General features: G+C 34.9%; 1 protein-coding gene and 3 pseudogenes across 2 annotated transcripts; 3 read left to right on the forward strand and 1 right to left on the reverse strand.

Moving 5' to 3' along the window:
* The first annotated feature begins 9,426 nt into the window (after window positions 1-9,426).
* On the forward strand, window positions 9,427-9,973 carry LOC147925116 (uncharacterized protein At1g43920, Chloroplastic pseudogene; annotated as a pseudogene).
* Window positions 9,974-11,527: 1,554 nt separating this feature from the next.
* Window positions 11,528-13,140, reverse strand: LOC147925117 (uncharacterized; annotated as a pseudogene).
* Window positions 13,141-13,622: 482 nt separating this feature from the next.
* On the forward strand, window positions 13,623-19,178 carry LOC104749815 (putative 3-hydroxyisobutyryl-CoA hydrolase 3; annotated as a pseudogene). Its single transcript, XR_015585193.1, has 13 exons — window positions 13,623-13,685; window positions 13,772-13,852; window positions 13,946-14,078; window positions 14,128-14,207; window positions 14,281-14,363; window positions 14,450-14,535; window positions 14,950-15,035; window positions 18,067-18,184; window positions 18,278-18,344; window positions 18,440-18,538; window positions 18,605-18,705; window positions 18,793-18,834; window positions 18,944-19,178. The product of XR_015585193.1 is annotated as a putative 3-hydroxyisobutyryl-CoA hydrolase 3 (transcript).
* Window positions 19,179-23,245: 4,067 nt separating this feature from the next.
* LOC104749816 (tropinone reductase homolog At2g30670-like) lies at window positions 23,246-25,470 on the forward strand. Its single transcript, XM_010471512.2, has 5 exons — window positions 23,246-23,649; window positions 23,762-23,969; window positions 24,095-24,311; window positions 24,777-24,883; window positions 24,989-25,470. Exons 1-5 carry the CDS (start codon window positions 23,585-23,587, stop codon window positions 25,178-25,180), a joined length of 789 nt encoding a protein of 262 aa, XP_010469814.2. The 5' UTR covers window positions 23,246-23,584; the 3' UTR covers window positions 25,181-25,470.
* Window positions 25,471-27,830: the final 2,360 nt, after the last annotated feature.

A 27,830-nucleotide genomic window follows, 5' to 3' on the forward strand; every position in this document is an offset into this window, starting at 1 on the left:
CTACATCCGTGAGGTAATCGAAGATTTGTGAAGATGAAGACTTGAGCAACAAGCTAAGTTTGAATGTCAATGAAATATGTCCGTTGGAAGCTAACCGTGGTGAAGTAAATCAAACTCAAGTTAAGTTTATTTTTGGGACCACATTCATGGGGAACCGGAAAAAGGAAGTTTGCCGCATCTCAGCCATAAGGACGTTTTGTCTGTTTGTGCTCAGAAGTGATTTGGACATCTTGGCTTTGACCTCGACAAGGCGTGTTACAAGTCTGCAACCGGCAATACAGATTGCAAGAAAGCGACCTGCCTTAGACATAAGGAAGCCCTAATTCTTATGGTTATAAAAGGTGCTTATGAGATGTGAGAGGGTTGGTGTGTGAGAGAACTTTCTCTGAGATTGTAAGAAGGAGAGAAAACTTTGTATTAGCTTTGAGCTTTTGATTCTTTGTTTTCTAGGTGAGAGAGAGTTCTACAGACTGAGTCTAAGTACTAGTGAAGGGTATTAGACGGTCACTTGTAAACTCTATCTTGTGAACAATCTCAAACTTTAGTGGATTCCGAGCTGAGACTCGGCCCAGACGTAGCTAACCTTTTGGGAGTGAACTGGGTTACCAAACTTGCTTGTGTTCTCTCTTCCTTTACTTCTCTGCAACTCACCTTCTTCCTTCTTCTTTTCTGCATCAAATCTTTAGCTCCTCTGTTTTGAAGTTCCGCAGAAACAGAGCAAGCTTTCTCTTTTCTTGGTTTGTTTTAGTCTTCTCCCAAGGAAAGTCGACGCATTTGGGGTTAAGGATTCTTAACAATCCATAACTAGTTGTACCTGCTTTTGTTTTTCTCTCATATCAATTATAAGAGTAAAAGATGTCTCGAAATGCAAGGAAATTATTATGATGATATCAAGGCTGGTCCAATGTCTCCATTTTTTATGTAAGATTAAGTTACTCATCTAATAAAGTATACTTGAGATTAAGTTACTAATCCATTATAGATCACTGGATCGAGTTGGTACTTGAGATGGTTCAGGCCTAAAAAAATGGGGAAAAAGAGCCATTTCGGACCTGTACAATATCGAAAGTGCCAATTTCTACTTGAACAAACTATCGGTGCTAATTTATACATGTACTCAAATAAAATTCAAATTTCATACCCAATTTAAAAAATAGTGCTGATTTCAAAGTCAACATCAACAAATATTAGTCAAACGCTAACTCAGATGACACATGGCTAGTGAGGTGGCATCATATATCAAAAACGACGTCTTTTTGACGATGTGATTTCGTTTCAAAATTAAAAGTAAGACCCTAGACTCGAACCCTGGTCCAAGAAGCTTTTAAAGCAAACCTTTTACCAAATTATCCAAAAGCCTTATTCGAAATATTATGTAATTTTTATGTATATAACTATACTCACTGGGCGAGAATCTTCATCCTTCTCGCTCCTCTTCCTTTTTTCTTTGGTATCGTCGATGGCTGCTCTTGGTCGTGCTCCGCTGTGGTTTCTTCTCCATCCAGATCCAGCTTCGTTGGCTCCTCCTCTCCCAGATCTTTCCATGGTGGTCTTTCATGTTATTTTACAAAAAAAATTTCAGTAAAATAATTTCTTTAAGTTGATGATTCGTGGAGGTTAGCACCTGAAACAGAGCAAACCACCGGAAGAAGCAACGAGAATGGAAGAACGGTGAGCACAATGAATTTCTCTAGTAAGGTTCATAGTTATAAACATTAAAGTTCCCCTTCTTTTCGAATAAGTTTGTGGGATCAAATGGTAAAAGGTTAGTTTAAAACCCTTGATGGACCAGGGTTCAATCCGTGGTAGTACATTTGTTTTTAAAAATAAATTATAACACCAAAACAACGTCGTTTTGATATACAATACAACCTCAATAGACATGTGTCATTTGAGTCAGCGTTTGACTAATATTTGCTGATGTTGACTTTAAAATCGGCACTATTGTTTAAATTGGGTATGAAATTTGAATTTTATTTGAGTACATATATAAATTAGCACCGATAGTTTGTACAAGTAGAAATTGGCACTTTCGATATTGTATAGGTCCGAAATGGCTCTTTTTCCAAAAAAAAATGTATGAACGTGGGCAAATACTTCTTAATTGAACGTGGGCAAATACTTCTTAATTATTCAAATAATAATTTTTTAAAAAATGTAAAATGAAGTAGTTGAAGAGACGAAAACATATATTTTTCTGAATAATATTATATTTCAATGGAAGAAAAAGGAAAAACTGTTGTAAAACACTTAGTGGACTTCGTACAAACCGGCCCATATATAGTCCTTATGTCCTTGGTCCTTCGGCCCGTGTACCATCGGCCCATCAGCCCATCGGCCGAAGCCTTCTCGGCAACGCCCTAATCCTATGTCGGTTTAGCTTAGGCCTTTGTACTCTACTATATAAGCATGTAACCTCGAGTTTAATCAATAAGAATATACAAGAGCTTTATCCCTAAACTCTATATTCATAACACGTTATCAGCACGATAGACTCCAGCCACCTAAAACCCTAAAACCCTAAGGCAGCCGCCGCTTTCATCCTTCTCTTCCAAAACCCTAAACCGCCTCTTGTTCTTCTTCTCCTCCGAGATTTACCTCTTTATCTCAAAGTTCTTTTGGTGATTCACGAGCATCCTTTAAGCTCGTGATCAAGTTACATACAAAACCTGATCGAGGTTCGTGGTTTGCGGATCGGGGGTGAGTTCAAGTACGAGCGGTACAAGGAGTTGTTCGTGGGAAGCAGTTCGAGGTTCATGGAAGCTGTTCAGGGTTCGAGATTCGTGAGATATCTGAGGTCTTTAGCTCCCAGATCAAAACCGGTCAGAACCTATTGGTTTTAAGGTAAACAAAATTCGAAACCTCCTTAAAACCCTATAATCGAATTTGAACCTTAAAACTAATGAACCCTAAAACATCCAAGTACACAATCTAACAAGGTTTAAATTCCTTAAATCCTAAAACTTAAAATCGGTTGTTAGGTTGTTAGATTGTTTGAGAATTGCACCAAAACCTTATCAAGCTTAAAATCTGAATTGATTGTTTAGAATTGCTTGAATTGTTATGTTGCATAAGAACCTAGAACTGTTTTGTTAGAATCATAAGATAGAAATTGATCAAGCTGTTCTAGGAGATTTAAAACTTGGACTGTTCATGCATCATGATCATAATCGAAATAGCTTAAGGTTGTATAATCGGCTGCATGATTTAATTTTGTGTTCTAGGACTAAATCTGATTAATATTAAAAGTTATGTTAAAATTCTATAAAACTAAAACAATGAAATTGGAATTAAAACATAATTAAGATAAAACTTCTAAATTAATTTAGTGGTTATCTAAAAGAATTAACTCAGTATTTACTAAAATCCTAGACTAAATAGGAAAACTTAAGAAAAAGGAAATCCTATCTAGAAATTGTTGCATGCATTAGCCTAATTGCTTTTGTTGTTTTGCATGCATGAATTTAAACCATAAAACCATAAGTGGCAAGGCATGTTTTGGTCTCAAATACCGCATGACCCAAGGCATGGTTTGGTCTCAAATACCGCATGACCTATTGATTCAGTGCATGGTTCGATCTTAAATATCGCATGCTAACATTCGGATGTCTACTTCTGTTTTATGCAGATGGCAAGCCTTAAGAGCCTAGACTATCCTATACTGAATGCTTCTGGTGACAACTACTTGCTATGGGCAATGAATACCAAGATCAACCTGAAGTCAAAGGACTTGTTCGAATGCATCGAAGAAGGTTCCGCATGCACGGACAAGCAAAAGAATAAGTGTATCCAGCACATGCATCATCATATTGCTGAGAGTCTCAAAAATCAGTACCTATTCATAGAGGATCCTCTCGTCCTTTGGACAGCGCTTAAACGCAGATACGGACCCCAAAAGACGGTGCTCCTACCAAAGGCCTAATATGATTGGAAACACCTAAGGATCCAGGATTACAAATCCGTGGATGAGTATAACTCTGAGCTTTTTAGGATTATCTCAGTCCTTAGGTTGTGTGGTACTGTAGTGACAGAAAAGGAGCTATTGGATAAGACATTGTCTACCTTTAGCCCTAATAATATTGTCCTTCAGCAACAATACCGGCAAACGAAATTTGCGGACTATGGGGAACTCAATGAGTGTTTACTACTAGCTGAGCAGAACAATGAACTGTTGCTGATGAATAGTGCTATGAGACCTCCCGGTACAGCCCCATTACCGGAAGCACACAAAGTTGATTTGGGAAAGAAAAGTGCTGCAGAGCCTAAGGAGCTTAGAGAGCCTAGAGAGACCAACTACGTCCACAGAGAAAGACACTACGACCATGGCCGTGGTGGCAGAGGACGTAGCGGTCGAGGAGGCCAAGCCGACCGTGGACGTGGTAACAAGGGCCACGGGCCTTTCAAGCCACAAACCAAGGCAAAATCGGTTTGTCACCGATGTGGTATGTCAAACCACTGGGCAAAGAACTGCAGGACTCCCAAACATCTTATTGATGCATATCAAGAGATCTTGAAGAAAAATCCAGAAGCCAACCATGTGCATCTCGATGATGAAGGAGACTTCGATCATGAGAATAATGACTTACTAGAGACTTCCGATTGTTTCAAAGATGATGAATAAATTTTTGGTTTTATTTTGGTTTAATTCTATGCTTTAATTTATTTCTATGTATTGGATAATTGATTTGATTTAAATTTAAGAATTTTATTTTATTGCCTTATAAAATTACAACACAAAATGTTGTTTTATATAGAAATGGATGAGGATATTAGTGAGCTAGTGGTGGACAGTGGATCGAGCCACACTATACTAAAAGATAAAAGATATTTTATAAACTTCACCATGAAAAATGTCAATGTTAGTACAATTGCGGGTATAGCAAACATGATAGATGGCTACGGCCAGGCTCACATTTTGTTGCCTAAAGGCACATATATTGAACTAAGTGATGCCCTATACTCACCCAGCTCTAAGAGAAACTTATTGAGCTTTAAAGATATAAGACTAAATGGTTATCATGTTGAAACCAAGGGTGAAGGAACTAAAGAATTCCTATACATTACAGAAATTGTAAATGGACAAAAGAAAGTCCTAGAGACTATACCTGCACTAGCCATTGGTTTATACCATGCTAGGATTAACATGATAGAGGCTAACTTAGCAAAGCACAGAATGTTCAATGAACAGTTCACTCTATGGCATGACCGGCTAGGCCATCCGGGTTCGAACATGATGCGTAAACTAATTAAGAGTTCGAATGGGCACAACCTTATAAAAAGGAAAGTTATCCCAAAAAATCTCACGTGTGTAGCATGTGCACAAGGGAAACTTATAATACGCCAAAGTCCATAAAGAGACTTTAAATTTTCTGGAAAGGATACAAGGTGATATATGTGGACCAATACACCCAGCATGTGGGACATTTCGATATTTTATAGTGATGATAGATGCATCAACCAGATGGTCACACGTTTGCTTGTTATCCACAAGAAACCTAGCATTTGCTAGACTGTTGGCTCAAATTATAAGGCTAAGAGCACATTTTCCAGATTTTCCACTTAAGACTATACATCCAGATAATGCTGGTGAATTACACATCCCAAGCGTTTAATGATTTCTGTATGTCCATGGGGGTGAGTGTGGAACATCATGTGGCATATGTCCATACACAAAATGGATTAGCTGAATCCTTCATTAAACGAATACAATTGATAGCTCGACCATTGTTAATGAGATCGAAGCTTCCTGTGTCGGCTTGGGGACAAGCAGTATTATATGCGGCAGAACTCATACGCATCAGGCCATCTAGTGAACACAAATATTCACCATCCCAACTATTAACGGGTCATGAGCCAAACATATCCCATCTCAAAACATTCGGTTGTGCCGTTTATGTACTGATTGCTCCACCACAGAGAACTAAGATGGGACCTCAAAGGAGGATGGGAATATATGTTGGATATGAGTCTCCCACCATCATAAAGTATCTTGAGCCAACCACAGGAGATTTATTTAAGGCCAGATACGCGGACTGTCAATTCGTTGAGTCCGAATTCCCTGTATTGGGTGGTGAGACTAGCAAGCTGGTCAAGGAATTAACATGGAATCAAACATCCTTAAATTGGCAAGAGCCTCGAACTCTAGCATGTGATGCAGAGGTTCAAAAGATTATACATCTACAAAAGCTAGCTAATCAATTGCCAGATTCCTTTGCTGACCCAAATAGAGTAACAAAATCGTACATACCAGCTTGCAATGCACCAGTACGTATTGATGTTCAGAAGGAACACAATAATCAAGTTGCTACAGAGTCTAAAGCCCGTTTGAAACGAGGTAGACCATTAGGTTCCAAAGATAAGAACCCTCGGAAGTCTAAAGGTGCAAAACAGACCGAGGTTCAGGGAATTACAGAAAATGCAGACATTGCCGCGGCAAATCCTAAGGAGCCGAATGGGGTTCAGGACGCTGAACCTCAAGGTCCTATAGGTGTTGATAATAATGAGATATCAATCAATTATATAATGTCTGGAATTAAATGGAACCGTAAAGATGTCGACATCGATGATATATTTGCATACAAGGTAGCACTTGAGATAAATGAGGATCTAGAACCCACATCTATATTAGAGTGCACTCAAAGCAAAGATTGGCTTAAATGGAAAGAAGCTATTGATGTGGAGTTAAACTCTTTGAAGAAGAGAAGTGTGTTTGGTCCGATCTTAAGGACAACACCTGAAATTAAACCAGTTGGACATAAGTGGGTCTTTGTAAAAAAGAGAAATGAGAAGAATGAAATTGTGAGATATAAAGCACGGATTGTAGCACAAGGATTCTCTCAAAGACCTGGCATAGATTATGAGGAGACATACTCCCCTGTGATGGATGCAACAACATTTCGGTACTTAATAAGTTTGGCCATCAGAGAAAAACTTGATTTGCGGTTAATGGATGTTGTAACTGCATACTTATACGGTCCACTGGATAATGAAATCTATATGAGATTACCAGAGGGTATTGAACTCAAAGATAGGAGTGGTTCTCGAGAATAGTACTACATAAGGCTAGACAAATCACTTTATGGACTGAAACAGAGTACTCGAATGTGGTATAACCGCCTAAGTGATTATTTAGCTAAGAGAGGCTATAAGAACGACCCAATCAGTCCATGTATATTTATACAGAAGTTTGCAAACAAAGGATTTGTGATAATAGCAGTCTATGTGGATGATTTAAACATCCTTGGGACCTCTGGGGAAATCACCCAAACTGTAGAATACCTCAAGAAAGAATTTGAGATGAAAGACCTAGGCAAGACAAGATTCTGTTTGGGATTGCAGCTTGAGTACAGAAACAATGGTATCCTTGTGCATCAAAAGGCATATACAGAAAAAGTACTCAAGAGGTTTAAAATGGACCAAGCTCACCCATTGACTAGCCCAATGGTTGTTAGAAGCTTAGACTTGGATAAAGATCCATTTGGTCCAAAGAAGGCCAATGAAGAAGTTCTTGGACCTGAAATGCCTTTCCTCAGTGCTATAGGAGCGTTAATGTTCTTGGCTAGCCACACTAGACCAGACATATGTTTTCCCATGAACCTCCTAGCAAGATATAGTTCTTGTCCGACTATAAGGCACTGGAATGGTATTAAACATGTTCTGCGTTACCTACAAGGAACGACAGATTTTGGTTTATTTTATACTAACCATAACAAAGATGGTTTAGTTGGTTTTGCTGATGCAGGTTATCTATCCGATCCACACAATGGCAAGTCACAAACAGGTTATGTGTTCACGCACGGTGGTACTGCGATCTCTTGGCGTTCCATGAAACAAACTCTTGTGGCCACATCGTCAAATCACGCGGAGATCCTAGCCATACATGAAGCCAGCCGTGAGTGTGTTTGGTTGCGGTCCATGACTCAGCATATTCGGACAGATAGTGGATTGGAAGCCAACAAGGAAGCAACCATAATCTATGAGGACAATACGGCCTGCATTGCACAGCTCAAGGAAGGTTACATCAAGGGAGATCGGACGAAGCACATACTGCCGAAGTTCTCCTTCACACATGAACTGCAAAAGGCCGGAGAAGTTCAAGTAGTGCAAGTTCAGTCATGCGACAACTCCGCCGATCTCTTCACCAAATCGCTACCGACTACAACGTTCAAGAAGCTCACGCATCAGATTGGAATGCGGAGGCTTAGGGATTTGGTGTGATGTTTGGAACAGGGGGAGCAATGTGTGATGTACTCTTTTTCCTTCACCAAGGTTTTGTCCCACTGGGTTTTCCTGGTAAGGTTTTAATGAGGCAGCATCCCCTAAGCACATTGCGTCGATCCCATCCAATCTAGGCACGGTCATCTCGTCCAAGGGGGAGTGTTGTAAAACACTTAGTGGACTTCGTACAGACCGGCCCATATACAGTCCTTATGTCCTTGGTCCTTCGGCCCATGTACCATCGGCCCATCAGCCCATCGGCCGAAGCCTTCTCGACAACGCCCTAATCCTATGTCGGTTTAGCTTAGGCCTTTGTACTCTACTATATAAGCATGTAACCTCGAGTTTAATCAATAAGAATATACAAGAGCTTTATCCCTAAACTCTATATTCATAACAAAAATAGGATTAAACTAGAAATATTCAAAGAATTTATTTTCTACATGGAGATAACGTGCAACAATATGATTAGATAACATTATTTACCTGAATTCATTTATTAGAAATAGTATTGTTCACTCTTTAAGGAGAGATGTATCCAACGCCAACGGTGCCTTCATTGATTTTACCACTGTTAGCGACGGAGGTGGAGGAGAAATGAAGGTTGACTTGTCGGTCTACTAAAAGACATTTAACTTTACTGTTATCTTTTCCCAAGAATTAAATTAATAGTCAAGAGCAAAACAGTTAGTTCATTGTTTACTAGTACAAGAGTTAACTTATTTATTTAAAAGAGACAAACCAAAAAAACACTGAATGATGTCAAGAAAAAGTAAAAAATAAATATTTTCTAGAGGATTAAAGTAATTGTTTAATGGGAAAACTGACATTAAAATCTTCAAGTCTATGTTTTCGTTGATTTTAATCACGAAGTCTATGTTTAGAGGAATAAAACACTAACTAGCTGTTGACTTCAAAATAAATCTCAAACTTTCATTGACTCAGCCATTCGAGGCACCACGTTAAGTGGTCAAACAGAGCAATTAAACGGGGTTAATTATCCGTTAACGGTTTCCGTTTACAACAAAACGACGCCGGTTTATTTATCTTTAAAACCCCTAAATTGAGAATCGATTTCTCATTTCCCCCAATTGACAAACCCTAATTTCTCATTTCCCCCAACTTCAATTATCCCGATTGTTCAATTTATCTCTCTTATTCGATTTATCTCTTTTCTTCGATTTCTCTCTTCTTCTTCGAGTTGAAGAGATGAAATCTAGCTCAGAGACATCGGTGGTAGCTGGGTTCGACCGTGGAGTGCCATCGAAGAGTGTTTGTGGAGCCGGTGTAATGATCTTTACATCAAGAACTGAAGAGAATCCTGGTCGACCGTTCTTCAGGTGTATAACAAAAAGGGATCCTAGCTCGTGGACAAATAAAAGAGATGTAAGCAGTCACTAAAAAATTCAATGTTGATTATCTATGCAATGGTAAGTAATGGTGTTTGTTTTTGCAACAGCGTCACTTGTTTAAGTGGGTGGAGGATGCTGTGTATGAGGAAGTTCAAGATGCATTACCAAAACTAGGAATTATGGCCAATGAGATTGTGAAAACAAAAACGGAGGTTAATGATTTGATTGGTGCTTTACAAGACTTGAAGGAAGAAGCATTATGGAGCAAAATGGAAATCCGCAAGTTTACAAAGTGGTTGAAAGTGTGTTTCGTTTATCTTTGTTTTGTATCAGTTGGCATTGCTTACCTAGTGGTTGTTAAAGCAAAGCAAACAAACTTTGGTTCGTTTGCTCTTGGTTATTAGTGTGTGTAATGCATCTTCCTCTTGTTCGTTAATGACAAATGCTCTTGTTGGTGTTGATGACAAATGCTCTTGTGCGTATGTTGGTGTTGATTTGTGAATGGAAGTCTTAAGTCTTAAATATTAAAGTAGGCATAGAACAAAAGAGAACTAATCGTTTTGACAACAAAAGAGTACAAATCCATGTTAGACCGCAACAAACATGAAAGGTCATTGACCAAACACAACAACAAAAAAAACTACACCATGTCATGTCATACATTCTAGCTTGAGCATTCAAACCATGATCTCAAGCCTCCTAGTCCATGTTCACGCTGTGGAGCTTGAGGAGGTTCCCACTGTGTTGATGTTGATGCCCTCCTCTCCTGTGTTGATTGCTTCCTTTGTCTCCTTTTCCTTTGTGAGGATGGTTGTGGTCCTCTTTTGGAAGCTGGTAGTGATCCTCCTTGTGAAGCTGGTAGTGATCCTCCTTGTGTAGCTGGCTGTGATGAACCGTGTGTAGGTGGCATGGAGACTCCTTGAGAAACTGGCTGTGATGAACCGTGTGTAGATGGTTGTGATCCCCCTTGGCCAAACAATGTGTTCCTTGGTTCCAGTTTCAAAACTATGTTTATGTTTAACGGTTTCTTCCATGGTGTTAAGTCTCATAATAAAGATAAACAAAAGCATCAAACCTGATTCTTCCTTGGTCAACCTCTTGGTCTTGCAGCTGGAGCTTCAACTGTCGGATTTGTACAAGATAGCCTATTGTGTCCTTCTTGTTTGCAGTTACTACAAGTCATGACTCTTCCATTGCATGGCAGTCTTGTGTTGCTTGATGAAGAGGCAGTTTCATACCTACCTTTCCTCCTCGCATGGTTATTTGGTCTACCCGGATTTCCTTTTCTCCAAGGTGGTGGCAAGACTCCTAATCTATTCATTTTAGGCCATTCGTTCTGACCTTGGACAGGGTGAATACCATCTCTATATGTTTCACGCCACAATCTTGTTGTGTACCAGTCAACAACATAATCTTCAACTTTCTGTCTCCTACCTATGATCATAGAAGCAGCATGGACACAAGGAATACCTGTCATCTGCCACTTTACGCATCCACATGTAAGCGCATTCATGTCCACAGAATAAGTTTCATCTCCCAACTGGACCTCATGTTGATTGTGCCTAGCCATGCTTCTGAGGCAAAACTGAGACCCTGCTATCATATTCTCTATCTCTAAATGAGCTCTCTTTGTGAACCTTGTCTGCAACCTTCGAACAATTATGTACCTCTTCTCATTCCGCACCATACATTGCCTCCTAATATCCTCAAGCATCTCTAGTAACGACTTCCTCCTAGCTTGGCGTATGGTTCTATTAAAAGACCCACTAAGGTTGTTCAAGTTATCATTGCAATGGGAACCTAACCTGAAGAAGGCTCTAGACCATGTCATCGGATTGGTTTGTAGTAGAGAATTAAATGCACTTGGGTTATAGTTCTCTAATGCCTCCATATGTTTACGATACTGTCCTGTGGTGTAGCTTCGAGCAATCTTCCAGAACAGACGTTGTAGTTCTAAATCATGACTGTCTCTCTTCCAAATTCTCCATAATATGTTTAGCACAAAGACGATGCTCAGCTTGTGGGAGAACTTTCTTGATGGCTTTAACAAGACCCTGCAAATCAATGAAACACAATAAATTAATATGATTGATGTGATGATAACATAATAAATTAAAGTATGCATTTAACTAACCGATTGTTTGTCAGAAATGATAGCTATTTGTCTTCCCTCCTCAGGACCCAATGAAGTAGAGAGTAACTTCATAAACCAATCCCAATTGTCATCATTCTCTATCTCAACCACTTCCCAAGCAACTGGAACTATCCTATTGTCTCCATCTCTTCCAATAGCAGCCAATAGATGTCCCTTGATGTCCCATTTCAGAAATGCACCATCTACTCCTATGATGGGTCTACATGTCCGCTTCCAAGAACTCCTTTGTGATTGAAAACACACAAATAACCTATAGAACCTTTGTAAGCTCCCAACTGTAGGACCAGGAATAGTCTCTATCTCAAAAATTGATCCTGGATTTGATCGCAAAATCTCTGCTTGGTAATCCCATATCCGTGAGAAATGCTCTTGATGACCAACCTTTGCTTCTTACCTCACTCTTGACTTAGCCTTAGAACATTGTTCTTCACTAACTTCTAGATTGAATTATCTCTTAATCTCTGCAGTCATCTCTCTCGGTCGGATCTTTGGATTCTGTCTCAACTTATCCGCAAATAACCAAGCTATCGTTCCTCGCTTTAACATATGACTAAAACCTGATCTCACACATACATGCTTATTCTCATATACGTTGATTTGTATCTTGTGTTTCTTCTTATTGTATGAGGAGTAACATCTCCACAAACACTTCACCTTAGGATCGGTATTAGCACATTTTGCACCAATCTTCAAAGCCTGCGATCTATACAACTTAATGTCGTATCTAGTCTTCAGAGAATACCTCAAAACAGCTATCTTGAATTCCTCTGGTGAGCTAAAAGTTTTCCCCAATTCGAGTAACACTTCTGGATCTTCAGATTCCACATGTTTATCATTTTGGCCATTATCTTCGTCTTCACTTTCTGACAAAGGATCTGGAATCTTCTCGTCATCGAAGATATCATCTCCACTGTCGTTATCAGTCTCATATTTCTCTTCTCTCGCAGCCTCTCCAAACTCTGCTTCGAAGTCCTCGCAGAATTCTTCTTCTACACCAACACGGTTACCATCTTCCTCTACAACTACTTGATTTCCATTTCCATTCCCCTGATTAGCATCTTCCTCTCCGTTGAAGTCTTCTTCGACACCAGCTTCGTACCCAATATCATCACCATCTTCGTCGCCACCAACCTCACAATCATCTCCACTAACGGCATCAAATTCTTCAAAGGGACAACAATCATACTCTTCTAAAGGAATAGACTCACTTAAGGGAATAGAATTATACGGAATAATTGCAGTACTTACCCCGCCGGCCAATTCGGGAACAGTCGAATCGGGAGCGTTCAAACTAGAAGCAGTCGACTCGAGAGCAATTGAACCGTGAGCAGTAGACTTGTGAGCAGAGGATTCGCCAGCATTATCAGGCTTCTTCCGTTTAGAACGACGAGTAGCAATCTTCTTTCTCGGAATCATTGATGAATCGATTAGGGTTTCTGATTTGAGATAATTGAAATCGATTAGGGTTTGTCAATTGGGGGAAATGAGAAATCGATTAGGGTTTGTCGGATTTTAGAGATAAATAAACCGGCGTCGTTTTTGTTGTAAACGGAAACCGTTAACGGATAATTAACCCCGTTTTATTGCCCCGTTTGACCACTTAACGTGGTATCTCAAATGGCTGAGTCAACGAAAGTTTGGGATTTATTTTGAAGTCAACAGATAGTTAGTGTTTTATTCCTTCAAACACAGACTTCGTGATTAAAATCAACGAAAACATAGATTTGAAGATTTTAATGACATTTTTCCATTGTTTAATGCTTACATATGTGCTTATCTTATACTATTCTTATGTATTTATTTTGATTCTAAAAAATAATTTACTAAGGAGAAGAGAAATTTTTTTAAATCTTGTCGATGCTCTCACAGTCTAAGGTCTATATGTATGCCCGGGAGGATTAAAAGGCGAAGAAAAAGAGAAGAAGGAGACGAGAGCAGTTGAGATGGCCTCTCACCCACAGGTCTGTTTTGTCTTCTTTCTTGCCACCATCACTTATCTCTCTCTCTCTCTCTCTCTCTCTCTCTCTCTCAATGGATTTTATTACAGGTTTTGGTGGAAGAAAAAGCAAGTGTTAGAATCTTAACATTAAACAGACCCAAGCAGCTGAATGCTCTCTCCTGTAACATGGTATTGAATCCGATCCTTCCCCTTGTTTGTTTATTCATCCATTTTGTGTACTAGCTAGTAATTACATAATTGGCTTGAACCAACCATCTTTAGATCTCTCGGTTGCTGCAACTGTTCCTTGCATATGAGGAAGACCCTAGTGTGAAACTTGTCATCCTCAAGGGCCAGGGAAGAGCCTTTTGTGCTGGTGGCGACGTTCTACCTCTTGTTCGTGATATCGTCCAAGGTATATCAATATCAGTACACTCTCAACTTTGTATCTTTGCGTGTATTAGGCAAATGGATACTCGCTGCTGATTTCATGTTATATCAGTACACTCTCAACTTTGTTATGGCAATGTATAGCAAAGCTCAGGTCTCATTATATATACTCAAAGTGTATCAATTTTGTTAGTTAGTTTGTTAATTAATTCGTTTTGAAATTATAGGTATCAGTTTTGAATGGTATTGTCATGGGAGGTGGAGCTGGTGTCTCCATCCATGGTAGATTTCGTATTGCAACTGAGAACACGGTTTTCTTTTCTTATACATGTCCATGGTGAAAAATAGAGATAGCTTTTAAATATATATGCTTATATATCTTTTGAGTTTCCCCATGGTTTTTGCAATGCCTGAGACAGCTTTGGGGCTCTTTCCAGATGTAGGCGCCTCCTACTTTTTGTCAAGACTTCCTGGATTTTTTGGTAACAATATTAAACCATTTGTCTTTATATAATTTGTAGGGCTGGCGGTTGCCTAAAGCTGGGAAAAGGCTGGCCGTTGCCGGCAGCTCGCAAAAACCATGTTTGGATACATTGTTTTACAGTTTTTTTAATGCATTCCTCAATTTAAGTGTAACACTTGTCAAATTTTTAGTACTTCTTAAAACATAAACTAATATTATGTCATAGATTTTTATAAAATGTTTTTTTGTTTGACTTTGTTTCTTACTGAGTTTCTGAAGTTTTTTTTTTTTTTTTTTTTTTTTTTTTTTTTTTTTTTTTAATGCATTAGCTAGGAATCTTTATCTTCAGGGCTAGCCCTAGTTTTAGCATGTCCACAAAAGTTCCTATCTCCCTCTCACTCATCGTTCTTGTCGTCTTGGTCTTCTTGTTTAGGAGAGTATGTTGGCCTCACAGGAGCTAGGTTAGATGGCGCGGAAATGTTTACTTGTGGGCATGCTACTCATTTTGTGCCTTCAATGGTAAGAAATTCGTTGGCTTACGTATTAAGTGTCCCCACTCCCCAACTTAACAAGATGCTAAAACAAAAATGACTTTTTTATTTTATTTTTGGAACTAGTGGTCTGTGAGAGCTGGTTAGGGGTGAAAAAAAAAAGTAAAAAACCATAACCCAAAAACCGAACCAAACTAAACATTTAAGAGATAATTGGCAAAATAGACAGATTTTAAAACATAATTGTAAAAGTAGCACAATCTCTATTTACAATTAGCAAATTCTACATTTTTTACTGTTTTCTACTGTTCACAAGACCTTCTAACCCTCATCAATATATTATATTTACAACACATGTATAAAAATCTATTTTTTTTATTTATAATTTGATATGCATTTTGTTTCATGATTTTATTCAATAATGTTAAATATGCTTTATAAATTTTGTATTCATACACATTATTTAGTGTACAGATGTCTGTACACATTATTTAGTATACAGATGTCTGTACACATTATTAAGTGTACATATGTAATTTGTGTAATTTTTTTAATTCTTAGGATTTTAGATATCTGTATCGCAATGGTTTTGTACAAATTACATCTGTACACTTAATAATGTGTGTATGTATACTTAATAAGGTGTATAGACATTTGTACACTAAATAAGGTGTACGGATACAAAAAATGTATATAATATATTTAAAAATTATTAAATAAAATTTATATCAAATTTTAAAGAACAGATATATATATTTTTTTGTATTCAAGAAAATTTCTTTAAAAGATATATTAACAATTATTTGAATAATTATGATTGAAGAACAAAAAAAACTCTATTTCTCACCCACACACACAGACCCCTTTTGGTAATTTTCTTACCCAAGCCTATGTCCCACAATCTCTCCTATCTCACACATTCTATATTACACAACTCACCTATTTGTGCAATTTTGAATAGTAAATGTATTAGTTTGCCAATTAAGTTTATAAAATGTACTAATATGCAAACAAACTCAATAAGAAATAAGTTAGTTTGGTTATGGTTTGTTTAATTAGCCTAAACCCCCATTTAGTTGTCATTTCATTAGTTTTTTGGTTTAGGTATTAAAAAGTTTTTTTTGTGTTTTCTAAAAATTTGGAATAATTATATTTGTTTAGTTTATATTGTGTTTAATAATGTTCTTCAAATTTTTCTTTCTTGTCTTACAAATACTAGGTTTTGAACCCACGCTACGCATGAGTATATTTGATATATTTTGATGAAAACTATATATGATTGATGACGGTAGTAAAAATATTATCTTATAAAAATTTTAAATTAGTATTAAGGAAAAAGTTAAATTTCAGATACACAATATTTTGAAATATAAAAATCAGTTGTGTTATAAAATCAAATCTGATAAAAAAATCATGAATTTAACTCGACATCTAGGCGAGACGAATTAAACTGATGACCTCACATATCCTAAACCATTTCTTTGACCACCAGAAAAATAAAACAATTTTATCATCATGAATTTAACTCGTTTTCATATTTAATTGATCGTTACCATCTATGTTTTCGTGTTTTTTTATTCAATGTTTTCTTATTCTTCATATTCTTTCTTGTCATTTCTATTGTCAAATTTTGTGGTAATCGTCATCATTACTTTTACCGTCTGGTTCTTCGCTATACTCTTTTTCTTCTTCATCCTCATCAATTTCTTCACTTTCTTCCACTAAAAAACCTTTTTTAGACTACCACACAACTTGTTAATCCATCAAACTCCAAGAACAAAATTATTTCATTTCTTATAAAAAAAAATAAGATAAAAACTAAAAAAATAAATGAAAGAATACCAACTCATCTATAAAATCATACACAAAAATATATTTTACAACTCATAAGAAATAAAAAGCACAAACGTAGATAAATAAGATAATTTATGTTTTACATAAATACTTATAATATTTTAAACTTTTAAAAAGGTTTCGAAATATAAATTTTGAACCTTTTAAAAAGTTTCAATATTTATAATATTTTAAACTTTTAAAATTTAAAAATTATAATATTTAAAAACTTTTTAAAAGCTAAGAACTTTTAAAAGTTTCAATATTTATAATATTATAACTTTTAAAATTTTTAAATATTAGAATATATTTTTTTGAAACTTTTTAAAGTTTTAATTTGATTAAATAAAAAACTGGATCAAACCGAATATACCTTTAAACTTGGACGCTTGATAAATCAAGCTTTCCTGCTTATTCATTGTTGAAAGCATATTAATCTTATTTATACTAGTTCTGAATCATTGTTTAAAATTTTTCTAGCCGATGTGGGATATATTGTACATAGTTCTTTTATTTCCATAAATTTAAAATTTTCCTTTTTCTAAAAAATTCTGGAAATTTAGAAAATGTTAACGAATGACATGTCAAATCCTGATAGGTTGTTTTAAATAATTCTTAATATAGAAAATTCTGGAAAATTTTAAAAAGTTAATTAGTGAAGTGTCTAATCCCTATTGGTGGTTTAAAATCCTAGGTGGACGCTTTTATGAGCTAATAGCTTATACTTTCTATTAATATAGATTTGAATATATCTTGTGGATTCTATTCTTTTAGTTTTTTTTGGGTTTATATTACTTGGGTTCATAAAAGTAGATTTAGATTATATTCTTTGAATTATATATGTTAAACATATTGATTGATCTATTATTTCTATTTTAAGTCTACTTTTATTTACGCAGCAAATATACATATACATATATATAAATAAATAAATATAAAATAATTTTTAAAAACTTGAACCAAACCGAAACCATATAAAACCGAGATACATATGATATTCATATGGTTTCAATTTTTGTAAAATTGAAACCGAAACCAGAGCGAAAAAAAAATGAAACCGTACACTGATCACCTCTACAACTGGTAATGCAAAACGTTTGGTTTATGGTTTCTCTGCGTGTCTTTTACTATTTACTATAAATTTTTCATATAGCTAGCTACTAATATTAACCCCAATGTTTTCATCGCCAAGGATTGTTACTGAGTAAGGTTAGTCCTTTTCACAGAGGTTGAGTGCATTAGAAGCAGATCTTTGCAAAGTTGGTTCAAGTGATCCAAACGTCGTCTCAACAATTATTGATTCATACACTCAGCATCCCCACCTGAAACAGCAGAGTGCAGTGCTTACCACATGTTAAGTGTATATGATTTAATCTCTTTTACTCTTTCTTGTACCTTTGTGTCCGCTGTTGCTTATCTTTCCGTTCGTTTTTTTTAACAGGTTAGATGTTATCAATAAGTGCTTCTCGAGAAGAACAGTCGAAGACGTTATATATCTGCACTTGTATAAATTTTTTACATTAATAGATTGGACCTACGAGTTTATACGAACCTAAGTAACAACTGACAATGCACTCTACTATCGTATGTGTTGGTTAGGAAAGAGAGGCTACTCACGAACCAAATGATTGGATCTCAACCACCATTCGAGCATTGAAAGAGGCTTCACCATCAAGCCTTAAAATATCTCTTAGATTGGTTAGTTCTAGAATGCGTCACATGCAATGATGGGAAAGTGCTGACTGTGTGTATAAATTATTTCAGATAAGAGAAGGAAGATTGCAAGGGGTGGGGCAGTGTCTTATCCGTGAGTATAGAATGGCATGTCATGTGTTCAAGGGAGAATCAGTAAAGACTTTTTGGAGGTTTATTTAGCTTTCTTTCGATTGTATATTCCTCATAAATTGTCCTTGTTGTCGACATTACTACAACAGCATTTCTTACTTATGCAGGGGTGTAGAGCCATATTGATAGACAAAGATAGGAAACCAAAGGTATAACAAATCTCTTCATTTTTGTTTTCTTCTATATATATACATAAGTATATATCTATCATATCATACTAATGACAGTTAATATAAGGTCGTATTGCTGAAATTATAGTGGGAGCCAAGGCGACTAGAGGACATGAAGGATAGCATGGTAGATCAGTATTTTGAGAGAATGGATGAAGAGGAGGAATGGAAGGATCTTAAGTTTCCACCAAGGAACAACTTACCTGCGTCAGCAATTGCAGCAAAGCTGTGAAGTGGAAAAGCAGATTGATGTTCTTTTCCACTTCAATGACCAACCGAAATATTAAGATTATGTGTCTGAACAATTGTTGTTCTTTTTAGTTCTTGATGGCTTAGGTTAGCAAAGAAAAAATAGACGTGTGTTGTTTCTTCCTTTGTTATATGCAACTTTCTTTCATGTATGTAGGGACTTGTACTTCTAAATTTTCTATTTAATGAAAAGAAAACAGAAATAAAGGAAATAATTTGTGCTCTTGTTCTTATACGTTTTGAATGGAGGCCCTTGTTCTAATCAATTATATTCATTGCTTTTGATCAAAAGCGCCAATCGTTCATCATATATTTCGGTAATAACCAGAATATCAAACTATCCCTATCGTAGTGGATGGAACATCGAGAATTCCAAGTTGGTGTGAGTAAAATTATAAAACTGAAACTTAATTGCCTATATAAGAACCATTCTCGAAAAAAAGCTCACATGTCTTCGGCGGAGAGCTTCATACCTAATTTATTGTTCACCCTTAATATTCCATAAAATTGTCATTTATATATTTATATATTTTTTTTTGTCAACTGCCACTGCTGTTTAATTTATTTATATACACAATATTTGGTCGTATAGATTCTAAAATTGGTAAATATTACTCAAAAATTGATAAATATTATCCCCTACATATTTTTAAAATTAAATTAATTTCACTATGTATTATAATATAATAATATAACTACATTATGAGATGTAAGAAAATATATATTTAAAATTATATCTTCAGAAATATAAATAATGTTACCTTTCTAATAATTTTATAAAATTATATGGGTGAAAGAATCAAAGATCATTTGAAACTCGCAATAACTATATTAACCCAAAAAAACATATGATCACCAATTACAATGACATGAATATATACTTTAATTTTGATAACTATATAGTTAAACATTATACATTATATAAATATGTAGTTATAGTGTTTTTACAGAAATCTTAAGATCTTGAAAATCTAGTCCAATAAAAATGAAAAAGTAATAATATTATACCAATAGCTGAGATATATAGGGATCTAATGAATTAAAATTTATAAAATCCAGTGATATAATACCATAACCAAGACCAATTAAATAAGGGATCTAATGACCAATTATAGTCTTCCCCCTCACGAAACAATTTTGTAATTTTATTTCTCCATCAGTTACGAACACATATATTACTTAAAAAAAACTAATAGTATCCAAATTAATAGAATTCTCCTTAATAAAATACTTTCTCGTAACTCCTATATAAAATATTCACGCTTTGTATCCCATTTTATTATTTGCCCTTCTCTTACTATATTATTTACATTAAATTGTAATTAGCATAACTAAGAAATATTTCATTCAATAATTGAAGGAAATCTATACTATTAGTTTGGAAATTCAATTGAAGAAAAATCCAAGCAGAACATATGCGGACATACTATTTACTCATATGAATTACGAGGAATGGGGTTTTTTCGGGTCAAAAAAATTTAAACGTTGCAATCAAACATATTAGACGGGTTAGATCGCTGGACAATTATATTTTCCAAAACATTATGCAAAAATAACTCCGCACGTACGTGCGGGTCCAAACCTAGTTTGTTTTACTGCTCCAAAATTTAAATTAAATCAAAAAACCTTAAAAAATCGCTCTTTTTAGCTTTCAATTCGCTCTTTTTCTTTTGAGATTCTAGTATGAAAATATCAATTTGAAGCTCTGACTGTATAGGCTTTGTGGTTTATGAGGTTTTTCAGGTTCAATATTTATGGATTAGATTTATGTATTTAAAAAAAAAAAGAAATTCAATCACCCAAACACTAAAGCTGGTTATGCAATACCACAGAATGTTTGTATATAAATTCACTATTTATTAATAAATCAGGGGAGTGTTTACTCCCTCAGCTCTACCAAAGAAAAAAAAAAGGTCACTAAAATCCAGCTGTCCTTCTAGGACCCAAACACACAACAACATGCTGGTGTAGATGGATACCACTTTGGTGTCGCTCGACATCCTAACCTTACCACAAAACCGTTTATACCAAACCATAATACAGACACTTGACTAAAACACAAACCAACCGTTATACGACGCCTATAGCACCACAAAGGTCCCAACCAAATGTCATCTAAATCGGACTCCATTTTATTTTCCAAAGGTTGTTCTGTTTTATACATTTCTCCTCCCTTCCAAGTGATAGCACCACAACTCTCTCTCTCCTTTTCTCCTCTATAACCACCGTCGGCCCCCTTTCACAAGGGCATCGAAATATAACTTATATATTCGAGCTCTAAAGTTTCTCAAATTAAACCAAATCAAACCAAAGATTTTGAAATAACCGAACAAACACCAGTTTAATGGTGTCGATCAATACACTCATTGGTGTCAATCGACACCCACTAAAAGTTGGTTTCGGGATGTTACACGTTTCTATTTGTCAACTTCCATTTAAGTCTTTTTTTTCTTTTATTTTTTCGATCATTTGAGTCTCCTTTATACTTTTCTTGACCATCCATGCATGGTTGTTACTTATCTATGTTTAAGTCGTCATTAAATATTTTATCTCCTCTCATCTTCACATAGAACTGTTATATAGACATCTGATTAACTAGCTGAATGGAAATTAGAGTTTGTGATTTCAAAGTCGAGAAAGTGGAAATAGAAATAAAATTTGACATTTACTAACTAATAATACAACATAGAAAAGAAATTCATCTATTCTGAAACATTTAATTGAAAAGAAAAAGCAGAATATTAAAATATCTATTTTTTAAAAAAATATTTGCTTGATATTTTGGTAGTAAATTGTGTTTTAACTACTTTCAATTTAATTAAGTCACTTGCATTTTTTGTTTAGTTGCTGCATCATGTCTTCACTCTCCCAAAGGTCATTTGCTACTAGTATTTTAGGTAATTTGTCTCTATATATATTATGTGGTATCTCTAGCCATTGATACTCACAACAAACAAAAATGGATCAAAGATGGAGTCTTCAAGGTATGAACGCTCTTGTAACTGGTGGAGGCAGCGGTATTGGGTTCGTCTTTCTATACTATTAATTGGGGAATAGAATTGAAGAAGAATTCAAGCAGAACATATGCGCACATACTATTTACTCATATGAATTATGAGGAATGAGGTTTTTTCGGGTCAAAAAAATAAACGTTGCTATCAAACATATTAGAAAAATATGTTTAAAAAAAATATGCAAAAATAACTCCACACGTACATGCGGGTCTGAACCTAGTTTGTCTTTTTTGCTCCAAAAATTAAATTAAATCAAAAAATGCCTAGAAAAAATCAATTAATTATTAATTAAAAATAAAATAATTTGTTAAAATAAATTTTTGGGGATACATTTTTTCAAAAATATCCCTTTTTTAAAAAAGTGCATAATCCTTTTAGCTTTCATTTCGCTCTTTTTCTTTTGAGATTCTAGTATGAAAATATCAATTTGAAGCTCTACTTGTATAGGCTTTGTGGTTTATGAGTTTTTTCAGATTCAATATTTATGGATTAGATTTATGTATTTCAAAAAAAGAAAAGAAATTTAATCACCCAAACACTAAATCTGGTTATGCAATACCACATAATGTTTGTATTTAAATTTACTATTTAATAGTAAACACTCCCCTCAGTTCTACCAAAGAAAAAAAAAGTCACTAAGAATCAGCTGTCCTCCTAGGACCAAACACACAACAATATGTTGGTATCGACGGACACCACCTTGATGTCACTTAATACCCTAACATTACCACAAAACCGTCTATACTAGACCATAATAGACCCCCTTTCACAAGGGTTTCGAAAACCAATTATAACTTATATACTCGAATCTTAGGGTTTCTCAAACCAAACTAAATCAAACCGACAATTTTGAAATAACCGAACAACCACCAGTGGTATCGACACCCTCTTTAATGTTACACGTTTCAAGATGTTACACGTTTCTATTTGTCAACTTCCATTTAAGTCTTTTTTTTCTTTTCTTTTTTCGATTATTTGAATCTCCTTTATTCTTTTCTTGACCATGCATGCATGGTTGTTACTTATCTATGTTTAAGTCGTCATTAAATATTTTATCTCCTCTCATCTTCACATAGAATTGTTATATAGACATCTGATTAACTAGCTGAATGGAAATTAGAGTTTGTGAGTTCAAAGTCGAGAAAGTGGAAATAGAAATAAAATTTGACATTTACTAACTAATAATACAACACAGGAAATAAATTCATCTATTCTGAAACATTTAATTGAAAAGAAAAATTAGAATATTGAAATAACTATTTAAAAAATTCTATTTGCTTGATATTTTTTCGTAGCAAATTGTGTTTTAACTACTTTCAATTTAATTAAGTCACTTGTATTTTTCTTTAGTTGCTGCATCATGTCTTCACTCTCCGAAAGGTCATTTGCTACTAGTATTTTTAGCTAATTTGTCTCTATATATATTATGTGGTATCTCTAGTCATTGATACTCACAGCAAACAAAAATGGATCAAAGATGGAGTCTTCAAGGTATGAACGCTCTTGTAACTGGTGGAGGCAGCGGAATTGGGTTCGTCTGTCTACTCTCTAGCTATATATATCATAATTTTGACCCATTGTTTTATGCATTTATTTTAAGACGTTTTTATATGTATAGCATTTTTTTTTTTGGACTGATGTAGGCATGCTATAGTAGAGGAGCTAGCTGCACTTGGAGCTAGAATCTATGTATGTGATATATCTGAAAAACCCCTCAAACAAAGTTTAAGAGAATGGGAAAAGAAAGGGTTTCAAGTGAGCTGTTCAATCTGTGATGTATCCTCTCATTCCAAGAGGGAAACACTTATGCAAACCGTCACAAAATTGTTTGATGGCAAGCTGAACATTCTTGTGAGTTAATCTATTTTTTTTGGGAAACATTCAAACTAAGCATAGTCTAATATAGGAAAAATACCTACTAATTAAATAGTGACATATTTAGTAGGATATTTGTAACTCAGTTTTGTTCAACATAGGTAAACAACGTTGGCGTAGTTCTTACAAAGCCAACAATCGAATATGTGGCAGACGATTTCTCCTTCCATATGTCAACAAACTTGGAGTCTGCTTTTCATCTTAGCCAACTTTCACATCCTCTCCTTAAAGCTTCTAAATTTGGAAGCATCATCTTTATTTCCTCTGTTGGAGGGGTTGTATCAATGGAATGTGGATCCATATATAGTTTAACGAAAGGTACATACACTGGCTATTAATCAATAGAGAGATTTTCAATTATACTAGATGCAATAGTATTGATATATACGCGAAACTTAATACAGATTTTATAATTGATTAAGGGAATTTCCTGTTCTTTATATGTATAGTTTTAATATGCTGTTGTGTAGAAAATGAATTTAATGTTGTTATCTTAATAATTAGTTTTAACTAGTGTGGTATGTGTATGAGGTTCATAACTTAGCAAACGCAAATACTTTTAGTTCAAACATATATGATCTTAGCATGTCAAATGTAAGGGTTTTCATTCATATACAGACATACAGTGTCAAATTTAGAAAGAGGTATCGATTCGTACGTACACAAACAAAACTAATTAAGCTTTTTCTTTGATAGATCAAAGTCTTACACTTATACCTATTAAGGTATAATTTTCTTTGGGATTCCTAATGGATGTCTCGTTTCCGTTGTGGGTATGTACAGGAGCTTTGAATCAACTAGCAAAAACTTTGGCATGTGAATGGGCAAGAGATGGGATAAGAACTAATTCTGTTGCTCCTAATTTTATCCACACTGCTATGGCTGAATCAGTAATAAAACTCTCCTGTTTTTTTTTTTTTTTTTTTTTTTTAATTTCCTATTAACATCATACACTTTTCATTCTTATGACTTACAATCTTGTGAAAAAAAAACAGTTTTTTGAAGACGCCGGTTACGAGAAGAGTTTAGTTAGTAGAACTCCACTTGGTCGCGCTGGTGAGCCTAAAGAGGTTGCATCACTTGTGGCTTTTCTGTGTCTACCTGCAGCGTCGTATATAACTGGACAGACCATTTGTGTTGATGGAGGTCTCACTGTCAATGGTTTCTCCTACAAGCCAGATGCTTGAGTCGAGACTTCTATATGTCGGTGATGCAGCGTACGAGTCTATTTACTCTATGTGTTGGGTTTTGTTTTATGTTTGTATGATTATCCCTAAGTAGATTCCTACTTTGGTTTAGCTTGGGTGTTTAGTCATTAGTATGTTTTTTTTTTCCACCTTTACTTTTTTATTGTTAATAAAAACCAAAAAGAGGAAACTCTTGATTTGGTTCATATTATTGTTGTTCTACTGTAGTCTGTTCCTTGATGTAAACTTTGCAATTCAATAAAATACCATTTTACAAAAAAATAAAAAAACCCAGGAATTTTAGTTTCCCATAACTTTGGCATTTTTTGAAAATTCAACATATTTACGAGAGCTTAGTTGAAATAATTGGTAAGACTCAATGTTAATTATTCACGCGATATTGGTCACTCTTCTCTATTACTTGGTATCGTAACCAAGTTGGTTCTTCGTTTATCATGTTGCTTGGGTGTTACTACTCTCACATTGATAAGTATTCATTTGTTTCGACTGAAGATATGTTCAGAAAATACATAATTCTTGTTGCTGATCCAATTTATGGTGTCTCCATCTTTTGAGTTTCTCCATACGTTTTTCATGCATGAGATATAGCCGCCTCCTACTTCTTCTTATCAAAGGGGTAAGTTCCACAAAAGTCAATTTTTTTTTTTGTGTAACAAAAGTCTTAATTTTTAACAATTTTTTTTCTGGGTCCACAAAAGTTCGAGCCTAACTCGTTTTTCTCATGCATGAGATATAGCCGCCTCCTACTTCTTGTCAAAGTTCCACAAAAGTCTTATTTTTTAACAAAAGTCTTATTTTTTAACAATATTCTTTTTTTTTCCGTGTCCACAGAAGTTCAAGCCCATCACGTTTTTCTCATGCTTCATGTCTTCTTATTCAGGAGAGAATGTTGGCCTCACCGGAGCTAAGTATGCTGTAGTCTTGCAACTCATTTTGTGCCTTCAATGGGTATGAGCTTCCTTTGCGTCTTAACTTAGTAATCTCCATGGTCGGCATGTACCGTGTGTCGTGTTAAATCAATATAATTCTGAAGTTTGATAAAACTATTATTAATATATAAAGGGTTAGAGCTAGTCCATTAATTGCAATTGGTTTTTAGTTGGAAGCCCAAGATAAACCTAAATTTAACATGGCATCAGAGTTTAAAGTTCAAGTTCTTGCAGACCTAGAAAAGTGGATAAAGACAATGCATTCTGTTAACTCAAGTAATGGGAGCCCAAGAAAGGGTTTATTATCGGTACAAGTGGGATCGGTTTGAGATGCAGTTATCAAGGAGACGTGTTAATATCTCATATATTGTCCTTGGTTTGAAAGGGAGATTGTTATGATACAATCCAATTCACACATCTGAAGTTTGATAAAACTATCGTTAATATATAAATGGTTAGGGCCAATCCACTAATTGTCAATAATACTCACTCGAAACGACATAATATGATAATGAGTCGTCAAGTTTTACAACACAAATATATACTTTTACTTAAGATAAAAATTAACGTAATCTTTTAAGTTTCTTGCTTTGGTAATTCTCTCCCAGGCACATTGCTGCGATAGATGGATCTACTCCACAATCCATTATTAAAGCCATACAAAGTTTTTTTTCTTTATGAATATTCAGTAATGTATTAATCATCTTTATGATCTCGGGAATTATTTTCATGATGCTGATGCATAACAAGTTTTAGAGTTTTGAATTCATTATAAAACTTGGTCCCCATACCATGATCAGTTTAATAATTTTAATTATTAGTATATATATCTTGTATTCATGCATGAACCCTTATGTCAAATATCTATACATATCATATTCCCTTGTCGTCTTAATTAAAGTCATCAATTTCAAACATCCCCCATAAATGTTTGTTTTGATATAATTATGTGTCGTAAGCCCTTATACGCAGCCCTCTCATACCATCCCAAATTTGTTTGATATTGACTCGTTCTTTTGCTCTAAAATATTAGTTTTTATTGGTTATACGCAGCAGATTAAGATTTTCGCATCCTAATTAATTATAAAAGCTAATGAAAAGCTTCAGTCAAATAAGAATAAAAATGTTGGGTCAAATAAAATATACCATCCTCCCGCTTCCCTCTGCATGCCAATTACCATTCACAGTCAACCTAAAGGAAACGATAATATATTATACTCGTTTGGTTTGCAGTTAAATAAAAATGTAACAAAACAAAAAAATTAATATATATCAACTCGTTTTGTACAAGAATCATGTCGTATTTTAAAAGATGATACTTTCTTGTTTCATCTTTCTTACTTCTTCAATCTAATAAATCTTCTTCTTATTTTTTTAAATAAAATGTAAAAGTTATTCCAAATTAAAAAAAAAAAAAAACATTTTACATCAAGTACATCATTTGTTTGAATATGTCTTCTTCTTCTTGATCGTTTAACAAATAAAAAAAAATGCCGTATTTTAAACTAATAGTAGCAAGATTAACCTATACACAAGTTGTTGTAAGTGACATCAACTTGTGCATGTAAGTCTTTGTTTTTTGTTAGTTTCGTCAATCATCTTTAAAACAACTTTTGTTTTTTTGTTAAAATCTTTAAAACAACTTGCGTAATAGTTTCTCACTTACTTTATATTCCTTGGAGAGTACTGCCACTTTGATT

Source organism: Camelina sativa, chromosome 16, assembly GCF_030686135.1.
Source record: "Camelina sativa cultivar CO46 ecotype springtype chromosome 16, ASM3068613v1".
NCBI classification, from domain to species: domain Eukaryota; kingdom Viridiplantae; phylum Streptophyta; class Magnoliopsida; order Brassicales; family Brassicaceae; genus Camelina; species Camelina sativa.

Excerpts from the sequence above, each read along its gene's own strand:
- LOC104749816 (XM_010471512.2), top strand. The coding sequence starts at position 23,585 with ATGGATCAAAGATGGAGTCTTCAAGGTATGAACGCTCTTGTAACTGGT. Across the intron at positions 23,970-24,094 it reads ATGGCAAGCTGAACATTCTT|GTAAACAACGTTGGCGTAGT; the intron begins GTGAGTTAATCT and ends TGTTCAACATAG. Across the intron at positions 24,312-24,776 it reads CATATATAGTTTAACGAAAG|GAGCTTTGAATCAACTAGCA; the intron begins GTACATACACTG and ends GGGTATGTACAG.